Source organism: Hakea prostrata, chromosome 4 (genome assembly GCF_041222555.1).
Source record: "Hakea prostrata isolate BN-2017 chromosome 4, UWA_Hpros_2, whole genome shotgun sequence".
Classification (NCBI taxonomy): domain Eukaryota; kingdom Viridiplantae; phylum Streptophyta; class Magnoliopsida; order Proteales; family Proteaceae; genus Hakea; species Hakea prostrata.
In genome coordinates this window covers 12,049,794-12,059,959 of record NC_142603.1, presented here as the reverse complement: position 1 = coordinate 12,059,959, position 10,166 = coordinate 12,049,794, and the positions used below count along the sequence as shown (strand labels likewise).

The window sequence follows — 10,166 nt, the reverse complement described above, 5'->3', positions numbered from 1 at the left end:
GAAGCAGAACTTCAGGCTCATATCTAGAGCAGGACTGTAATATTTTGATACATCTTTAACTAATGCATTTCATATTTTATGATCAAAAAAAAAAAAAAAAAAAAAAAAAAAACAACTCCTACATGAAACAAGGCTGTTGATGAATTTCCCACAAGTCTATGGACTTATGCAGTGCAAAGGTGAAAATTACAAAGGAAGTCACAAGAGAAAAAAAAAAAAAAAGCTTTCCATGTTAATTTGGTTACGTGATCGAAAGTTTAAATCCAGCCAAGCAAAGTCTTTCTCTAGAGAGAGAGAGAGAAACCATGACATGCTAAGCAATTTCTTGTCTTACAAATCGATTTCAAAATTTTCTGCCGTCATTAGGTCCCAAGTGCGGACAAATTCATGAATCCTTTCGACAAGTTCTGAGTCAGGCACCATTTCTCTTCTGTTCCATTCACTATCTCTCTGCTTCTTTGCCTTGCTTCCTCTTTGAGATTCAGAGAGGGAAAGAGAGAATAATTGTAAGGGAAGAGGAAGAACGAATTGGAGGAAGGTTGGGCCGAGAGGGTGATGGATCCTTGGAAGGCTAAAGGGGTGGAAATCAGGGATGGGAGAAGGATGGGCCCCCATCCAGAGGGAGGGAAACAGGATGGGCTAGGCTGCAAAAATGTACCGAAGATGGGCATGGGCTTCAAGGGGTTGGGCTGAAGAGGAGGGTGAGAAGGTCCTTTACCGGCTACATGAGATGGTTACAGCCTTGCAGGTTCTTCTTTCTTCGCCAATCAGCACTCAATAGCAATTTTATAATGATGAAAAATATATCCAAAAATGAAGCATAATAGGCAACTGTTCGGGTTTCTAGTCTGTGATACCATTCATTCATCTATGCCTTGAGCAGCAAGCATTCCTTGTTCCATGATTTTTTTCAAACAAAGCAGTTACTATTTTATCACACAATGCCCCACTTGGAAATCCATATAATAACCTTTCTGAGGTTTAATTACTCATTCATGCAATCACTACATGTACTTACAACAGCAGCAACAATACTGGTCACTACCACCACTTTACTTAGCATTTTGCATGTCACAGCTCTGAAGTTTGGTTCTCTAACTATATCCACTCTGATCTCATCATTGACTTGGTTTGGTTTCCTGATACCACTGGACTTAGAATCATCTCTTCAAATGAATCCCCCAAAACCCATCGAAGTACCTCCAGGTTTTGCTGAAGCAGCACTTTGAATCAACTTCCCAGTTCTCATAAGGATGTCCAAAGCTAGGCCACCATGTGATTAAAAAAATTCCCTCCTTTTCTCTACAGAAGCTCGTCAGAGAATTGTAATGCTAGCTTGTGATAATAATATCTAGAAATGGTAACAGAGTAAACGTATTAATGATTCAGGTGCCTTTCACAATGTTTCATGCACCCCTGCCTTAGCACCTACTGACTTCAGCCTCCTTCAACGACTTCTTCCCCGTGGTCGGCCGCACCTCTGTGTTCAAATTTCATACACCCAACTTCAGTTGAAGGGTTGTGCATCCTCTTGAGAGCATTTCTGATATGATTGATCTGACATCCAGCCTTTTGCCAATATGATCTTAGGGACAACCTTGTGGTATATATATGCCTACTACAGTTCTCAATTGTGAAAAAGTGTATTAAGAGTGAAAATACTGAAACGACTCCTAAGATGATGAGGAGACCTCCAAAACTTCGCATGGTGAGCTGGTTACTTGACATTGAAGTAGCACTGCAATTTGTTCGATTTTCTAACCAACCTACCTTGATTTTGTCTATTGTACCATCATCAGTAAGATTTAAGACCGCCATTGACATGTAGGGGACCAAAGGAGAACCTTTAGGAAAGACCTGGAAGAAATACAAAACATAAACTGTCCAATATTCACAAACAATAAGAGTGTTGGGATTGGGTGGGGTGGGAGAGCATATGCTGCTAAAGTGCCTATCCTGTGTCTATCTATCTCCCTCACCAAGGGGAAGGACCATCTTGCCCCTCTTACCCTACCGCGCAAGGACGGCAGTTACTCGAAGCAAGCAAGGATGCCCAACCCTCCAAAAAGAAACCATAATACAGGTATTCAAGGAGCATCTAATTTTATCAGATATGTCATGTCAAATAGGTGTAAAATTTTGTTGGGGAACAGCCCAAAGTCCACAGTTCACTTCTCAAGTTTCAACTAATCAGATTGGTGATGAGAAAAACAAATATTGACAAATTCAGTTTACCCAAAAAGCAAAGAGGCACATGTCAGAACAGAGAGCTCTAGGACACAAGGGAAAGATGGCATAACATTAGAGGGCAAATGATAGAATCTGAGATGGAATTCCACATGTAAGCAGAGAATATACCTAAAAATGCAATGCTTAGAATTCCCATATCACCATCCAAGATGGCCAATATAGGTGCTCATCCATGGAACCCAATAGAAAACTTTGGTGTAGGAATTCTAGCCCATCTTCTTCTTCTTCTTCTTTTTATTTTAACTTAAATCTCAGAAAAAATAATGAAAAAGAATGCCCAACCTAAAGAGGAGTAAGAGTAGGAGGGAGACTTACAAAGCCAAATCCTTCAGATGAGTAAATGCGTCCGACTGTGGTGTATTTATTACAATACATATTGAGGAAGACTGGGATGTAAGGAAGTTCAAGAAAAAACACTGCAACTCCTCCATTGTGTGTTCCAGCAGATAAGGCATTATGATATTCCTCTGGGGAGCCATAACTCTTGAGCTTGGAATCATCCAACTTCAAGTAGTTTGTCAGGAAATCATGCACAAATGAATCTCGTTGATGTCCCACATAATATCCATTTTTAATTATGTCATAAATATCTGTGATTGTTGGCTGCAGTTGTCGAGCCGTTAATGTGGATGAAAGACTAGCAGTGTAACTCTGTGTTAGGATGAGCACAAAGAACACCCATGTGATCATCACAGTCCTGGTTAAGTTACTCTCCATCTTCTCTCCTACAACCATTGAAAAAAACTTGTTTCTTACAATGTTATTGCTGTTACTGTATATATACCACTACATAAAAGAGACTGGAAGAAAAGAAGCTCAATTTAAGTGGATCCTTAAATCCCTGAGAGGAACTACAATCATTTAACATTAATCAATCTGCCTCCCTGTTGTGCATGTGTGTGTGCAATCATTTAACATCGATCAATATGCTTCTCTCTCTGTTGTTTGTGTGTGTGTGACATTTGTTCTACAACAGGAAACCCATTTCGAAGCTCATTGCACGGGGTTAATACACATACATGTCCATAAGAGTAGGAAACATTCTTCACATGGTGACAGAAGCAAAATTCTTTCAAGGCATATTCTCAAATTTCCTGTTATCTTCATAGGATAGAAAGACCAGATTTGGTATAACATCTATTTTAATTTTGGTTTATGACATGAATGACCAACAAAGATTTTGGCAGAAAACTTGAATTTGCTTCATTTGCTTTGGTTGCATCAATTTGAAATGTATCAGAACTATGAAATTCATTTGGAGGTCCAATTTTATGAAAAAAAATTCCATATTTCTATGGGAGAAGATGATGGTGTTGGTAAAGAGGTTTAGACCCAGGAAAAGGCGGTGTTGGTCGTCGACTAGTGGTGTTGGAGAGACCACCAGGAGAATAAGGGAGGTGTTTTATTTTTAAAATTATATTAAAGTTTAACCTATCAAATAAAACCATTTCATTAAAGAACAAGCGTGATCCATTTCAAATTCAAAATTACAAAAGCTCTTCAGCTATTTGAAAATTTCTTTCCATTTGATACCCAATTCATTAAAATAATATGTAGACTCAAACTAAACAACTTCTGGAATAGAAGTCATGATGAATCAGGAATAACTTGAAGGTAGAGGTTACACTTACGCTGCACAAATACTATTGTAAAGAAGGAGAACCAAAGGCTTGTTTGAAGGCGTTCCCTTCTTGATACCCCAAGCTCAGTATTTGTAGGACGTTCAAGAATCCATACCACAACCCCTATGCAGATGAAACCAACCATAGTCATCAACCAAAGATCAAGGCTTAAAGGCTTTACAAACATCCATAATTCTTTATTCACATCATCTTTGACTGGTACCACCATTTGCAACCCGGATTCTGTGTAAGGCATTGTGAAATCTACAAAAATAGATCGATTCGCCAAAATTGTTATATCCCCCACTGCAGCATCGAAGTTCTGTTTATTCCCATCACAAGAGAATTACATTAGTATTTATTTCAATGGATAAGTAGATGTAATACCTTTCATCAACATGATGGAAAAGAAACTCACCTTAAGGTGAACTTGATCTATAAGTTCATTGTAGTGCGAAATTTTTCCATTCGGTGGGTAAGGTAGAAATTCATAAGAGATACCAAAGGGTAGTCGATCTGTTACATTTCGGAATACATCTATGCAAAATCCTGTAACTAACACCTTATTAGTGATGGGGTCTCGTTCCACTTTCACAAATTGTTTATAAGCACGCTTAATAGGCACCAAAATTTTCAAGCGCTCTTTACCCATTGTTGGTATAGCCCAACCCATTGGCTTGGTTGCTGAATCTCCTGGCCATACAATTAGTTTAAAGTTACCCATAGAAGTTGAATTTCTTCCCTTATTTGTTTTGTCTAGCTGTCTAGAAATGCCACTTGCTGGGGTCCAATATCCAATGACTCTTTTCCCCTCTCCAATCACATTGAGTATTTCAAAAGCATAAGGTTTCAATTGTCCTCTAACCAAATGGAAATCACCACTTAAGCCTTTAAATCTGATGCCCAAGATAGTCTGGAGAAGTTGTGGACCAATTGGTGAGTATCCAACCCTTGAAAGATCAGTTAATTTGTTGGTGGAATTGCTACTCAGGAATTGAGGATCCAAGGTTCCACCTTTCTCAACTGCCATAGCTAATGCCCAAACTGTATCATATGCCCATATCCCATAGGGACTTGGCTCAGATATTTCACCGCATGTCTTATTTGAAGAGTAGAACCTTCTTTTCCATCTGACTTTGAATTCTTCAAGCTCTTTTGACTTCGGTATGTATGGTCTGACAACCAAAACACCTTGCATTGAATCAATTGTACTGGAATCCATGGGAGTCAACAAACTTGATAACCCATCAGTGACAATCCAAGCATAACCTTGTCTCATCATTCCTGCATTATTTGCATTAAGAAAAAACCGAGATCCAACAGAAGAAGACATGTGGACAATGAACACCCTAGTTTGCATGGTTGCCAGTTTATGAAGTTCTTTTAATATTTGATCATCATTTGCATCCAAAGGAATGGTACTCCTATATGGCACACGAACACCAATGTCTTGGAAGGCATCAATGAAATAGGGTATAACTCCATGTCCATAGTTGGTATCTTCATATATCAGAACCACTGCCTTCCATTCAAAGGCTTGGATAATGGCAGCAATGGCTTTAACTTGGATTGAGTCATCAATAGTGGTCCTTATAAAATAAGTACTTTTAAGGGTAGAAAGAGAAGGACTTGTTGCAGAGAAAGACAAAATAGGTACTTGAGCTTTTTCTCCAAGATTAATCACAAATGAAGCTTGAGTTGATTGTTGTGGCCCTATGATAGCTTGAACTGCTACATTTTTCATCAAGTGTAAAGCTGCATTTAGAAAATCTAGTAAGGTGAACTATACAGTGTATAAGATATATAGGTTAAATTAGAATTTCCAGCTTTTCTATTGACAAAAATACAGATTTTGATTTAAAAGAAAGAAAATAATTAATTTGCTGCGGTAGCTTAAAATTTGTGACCAGAATCAAACCACAGGCAAACCATAAAGAAGGAGATGGAAGAGATTGCAGTAGAAGAACTTAACCAGCAATCTCTCCTCCACAATTACAAAATATAATAAACAGAAAATTAGTTTAGGAAAAAAAGACTTCTCTAAACAGATTACAAGGAGATAGAAAGTGATAAAGGAAACTAAACCTACGGCTACCCAGATAAATAAAAGGTCACAAAAGGTAAGCTACACATGACTCATGTACTGTCCCATATGAAATAGCAGAACAGTTAACATTCCTTCTCAAGCTGGAGCATACAGATTACCTATCTCAGCTTGAAACATCCATTTTTGAAAGCAGGGCCAGTTAGTGATGAGGCCTGAAAGAAGGAATAGGAAAGTGACCCCAAAAAAAACCGATGGGGAAAGAGATGGATCCTTTAGCTCTAATACCACTTAAAGGTGGATATGTAAAGAGGAGGTAAGCCTGGAAATATAGAGTTGCAGAGAAGGAAAAAATGCACAAGGAAAGGGGGCAGAGGAGAAGAATGCTCACATGTGCACACACATCCACATGGACTCTCAAACCGTAATTCAATTCGTCTTTGACGATGCAGGATTAAATCATCTTTAAGGAAAACTAAAGACTCTTAAATCTAAGTCTCTAACTAGGACTATAATTCAGATAAGGAAACTAGAAGTATTGAAAACCAAATATCATATGCACGTAACTTTTACTATAAATAGAGTAAACATAAACAAAGACATTATTGCCCCCAAATTATATAAATTCTTAAAATTCTACCATACCCACGACCAAAACTGGACATGCATAGCTTAGGCCTTGCATCTAGTCTGGCTTGAAACAGAGCTCATTTGAAGGTAAGAATCCATGTAGCTGACCCCATTTAGTTGCGAAAAAGGCTTATAGGTTGTTGTTGTTGTTGTTGTTGTACCCACAACCCAAACTGGACCAAGTTCATCTCTAATTGGATACCTACAGTTGGGTTCAGATCGGTCTGAAGCAGACTACTTGGATCAATTTATCTATTACTCTTTGTTACAGAGTCCATTCTGTCCAAAGTTGTTTCACTCTCTCTTCAAGTGTAAGTGGCTTTGGTTGGTCAAGTCTGTTGAACTAAGTGATCTACTAGTTTCGCAGATCTTAGAAACAGTCCATTTGGAACTTGGATCTACACCATAGTTGTCAAGGCATCAACGCCTTGGCGCCCTAGTCAAGGCGACCTGGTGTCGCCTTTGTTTTCGCTGTCCTCCATCGCTTTGCCTCATTTTGTCGCCTTGACGACTATGATCGACACTAGATATGTCGGAGTGGGTCAATATTCAAAACTGGTACGTCATAATTCGAGACACACATTACAATATGTCCAATTCTGCAAGTGCAAGCTTCTAGTGTTTGCCAAGTTTCAAGCCTTTGCAAATACACCCAAAGGTTTAAACACCATACTTCTGATGTACATTGACAGTTCTCATACCACTAAACTTTTGTTGCAAGGTGATAGTAGTCATTGGCTATCAGCCTAAGATATTGAATGATTCAATTTCTTAAAATTTAAGAAAGAAAAGAAGAAATGTCATGGTTGATGATCAAATATGTAGATCTCCCAAAAATTGCTCAACTAAAGAAAACACATTTCTTTGGAATTTTAATTTGGATTTCCTATTTTGAGGGAAAATAACCAACAATTCCCTATTAAATAAATACTTGACCGAATCTCACTAGCTTGAAAAGATAAGAGACTTTGAAGAAAAATGAAGTCTCACTGGTTTGAACCAGGGACTATTTACCTGAAGTCCCTACATACCCTTCTTCTCTTCTACTTTTTTGGAGACATTTAAAAGTACCTAATAAGAAATAATCCAACCTGCTTCCAGACATTCATTAGCATGAAAGGAAAGACTCCCAGGAGGATAAAGAAAGCAAATAAAATGCCAATTTTGATCTGATGCAGGGAAAAATATGAACAAAAACAAGAAGAGAAAGTAACTCAGAAGCAGTGGTTCATTGAAGTTACCTGAGGATGCTGAAACTACAACATCATTCTGGGAGTCCATGGTATGAAGCACAAGTCTTGTTGTATAATTTGCATGAGTAGGCAAATTATAAAAATCTGATAAAGCCATAGAAATGCACATCTCCGCAGTCTCCCCAATTTTTGATGTTAAGTCAATAACAACTCCTACATGAAACAAAGCTTTTGATGAATTGGCACTTCCATTTCGATAAGCAACCAATAAGAAGAAGAACACGAAGAGGGGAAGAAGATATGTGGATTTCATCATTCCGAAGTGTAAGTTTAGTAATATTAACGAACTACAGCATGCAGAAGTTTTGTGTTCAGATGTTGGGATTACTATTATATAGACAACCGAATATAAGAGAAGGTTCTCTCTTGTCTGAAAGTCTTTGCCAAAAAAAAAGTCTTTCACAAAGGAAATGGTCAACGGGCAATGGGCATGTGTGTGTGTGGTTTTTTTTTGGGGTTAACGTGTGTTGACAATTAGGAAAATGGAACTGTCAAAAAGCATGGACTACCCCACTAACATCCCCACAAGTCCTTTTTTCTTGGATGAATTTCCAGCAAGTCTATTTCTCTCCAGGGACACCTGGTCCCCCTTGGGTCCGAAGAGTGAAATGTTCAACTTTTATGTTTTGCTTTTGGGACTAGAGCCTTACAAAATCCAATAGAAATGTGTCCCAAACCCTCTACTTATTCATTTTCTCTTTTAGGATCATGGTTTGAAGCCAACCTCAATTTTCCAGGGCTCTGAGGTCTGCTGCCAACCGTTGGATTGGCATTTTGCTGACATGACACAATGACAGACCTAAGGGATACAACGTTAGGAAGTAGAGGATGTGAACCCATCCATGTGGGGAGTGGGGTTGGGTAGATGGGAGAGGAAAGATATTTTTCAGATTTCATTTTGGACCGTGTGCTCCAAGAGAACACTGACCTTTAAAATAAACGAAAAAAAACAAAAGATAAAAAATCTCTTTCGCAATGTTCAATTGAGTGGAGGAACTCATGCTCTCCTAAAGAGAACATAACCTTTAAAATAAAACGTAAAGATGACAGGAACTACCTGGTTGCAGGAGCATTCACATGCATATGCTAGCTCTGGAGAAGCAGAGTCATGCAGCAAAGAAACAGTTCCACTGCTGGATGTGCCCATATGGAACACTGATGATTCGACAAATTCCAAGTCTGTTGAAACCCAAGTCGGCATGAGACTTTTATGAGTCATTTCTCACCTACCTCTCACCATTCGCTGACATGACATTAGGAGCATCTTCCTCCTTCAAAAGTCTATAGAAAGGGTTATGAATATGATGTTAACTTTGACATTCTTTTCCCTCACGGCAAAGGCATCAACCTCACTATCCTATTCCAACTGCATCTATGACCAATTCTCTTATACGACCCTGTCCATCAACGGATAAGGTTAAACTTTGCAGCTCAAAGGTGAAAATTACAAACGTAAGTCACAAAATAAAACAAAACAAGCTTTCCAGGCAATCAGAGCTCCAGTTCGTAATTAAAAATTCAAAATATCGAGACCATGGTAAGCGATTTCAGGATTTAGAAAGAGACCATTGCAAAGTAGAGTTTTACCAAAAAGAAATCGTTGCTTTCTTTGTGTCTTCGCTGCCTTGCCGCCTTGGAATGCGACTCCTAAACAAAGGCAAAGCAAAGTATCCAGGAAAAAGAGGGATTCGAGTTTCAGGTCCATAATGGAAAAACAACCAATATGGTTTCTGATTCAAAGAGAAATTACTGGCAAATCAACGCTTTGCACCACCTCCAAACAAAATCCAACAAGGATACAGTACATAATATAAGGATTAGTTTAAATTGTGCAAGGAAATCAAGAGAGGGAAAAAATACAAGAGAAATAATCAGCAAGAAGGAAGAACATAGAACTCATCTTTCATCGTATGAAGGAGAGTTGCCCAGAATTATCAAGCCCTAGAAACAAGATATTCACCAGTGACGAGCAATGCAAGGACACCCGTCGTCGAATCAATCAAGAAGAAGCATGATTGTTGACGAGCGTTAAGAACCACGAACAGACGAATCTCTCGGCAACCCACTAAAGAACCTACCAAAATCCAAGTTCAAAATTACTGATTTCTCATACTTAATTGGCCTTGATTCTGTTAATACCCATCCAAATATGTGGATTAACCTTCTTCTTTTTGGGTAAGATGTTGATTAACCTTCCAGGCTTCCAGTGAAGAAGATGTTAAGCCCACAAAGAACAACAGAGTATGTCGGAAAGGACAAAGAATGAAAGAACAAACACTTGCATTGAGGGGCTTTTAAATATATTGTTCTGTTACCAAAAAAAAATGAAATATCATGATCTGATTTTTTTTTTTTTTTTTTTGGTCT

General features: G+C 38.4%; 1 protein-coding gene across 2 annotated transcripts; it reads right to left on the bottom strand.

Moving 5' to 3' along the window:
- Nucleotides 1–200: 200 nt before the first annotated feature.
- LOC149017931 (glutamate receptor 2.2-like) lies at nt 201–10,080 on the bottom strand. 2 transcript variants are annotated; one of them, XM_089152254.1, is made up of 7 exons: nt 9,387–10,080; nt 8,857–9,196; nt 7,788–7,952; nt 4,291–5,627; nt 3,882–4,194; nt 2,566–2,975; nt 201–1,857 (listed from the first exon to the last, which is right to left on the bottom strand). In XM_089152254.1, exons 2-7 carry the CDS (start codon nt 8,870–8,872, stop codon nt 1,438–1,440), a joined length of 2,661 nt encoding a protein of 886 aa, XP_089008380.1. In that variant the 5' UTR covers nt 8,873–9,196; nt 9,387–10,080; the 3' UTR covers nt 201–1,437. The 2 variants fall into 2 exon arrangements, with proteins under 2 accessions (XP_089008380.1, XP_089008381.1); XM_089152255.1 differs by lacking the exons at nt 7,788–7,952; nt 8,857–9,196; nt 9,387–10,080 and adding an exon at nt 7,561–7,630.
- Between the last annotated feature and the right edge of the window lie 86 nt (nt 10,081–10,166).

What these genes read in the sequence shown, in the direction of transcription:
- LOC149017931 (XM_089152254.1), bottom strand. An exon ending in TACAATAGTATTTGTGCAGC is followed by an intron (nt 2,976 to 3,881) that starts GTAAGTGTAACC and finishes CAATGGTTGTAG; the next exon opens with GAGAGAAGATGGAGAGTAAC. An exon ending in CATCTGAAGGATTTGGCTTT is followed by an intron (nt 1,858 to 2,565) that starts GTAAGTCTCCCT and finishes TATTTCTTCCAG; the next exon opens with GTCTTTCCTAAAGGTTCTCC.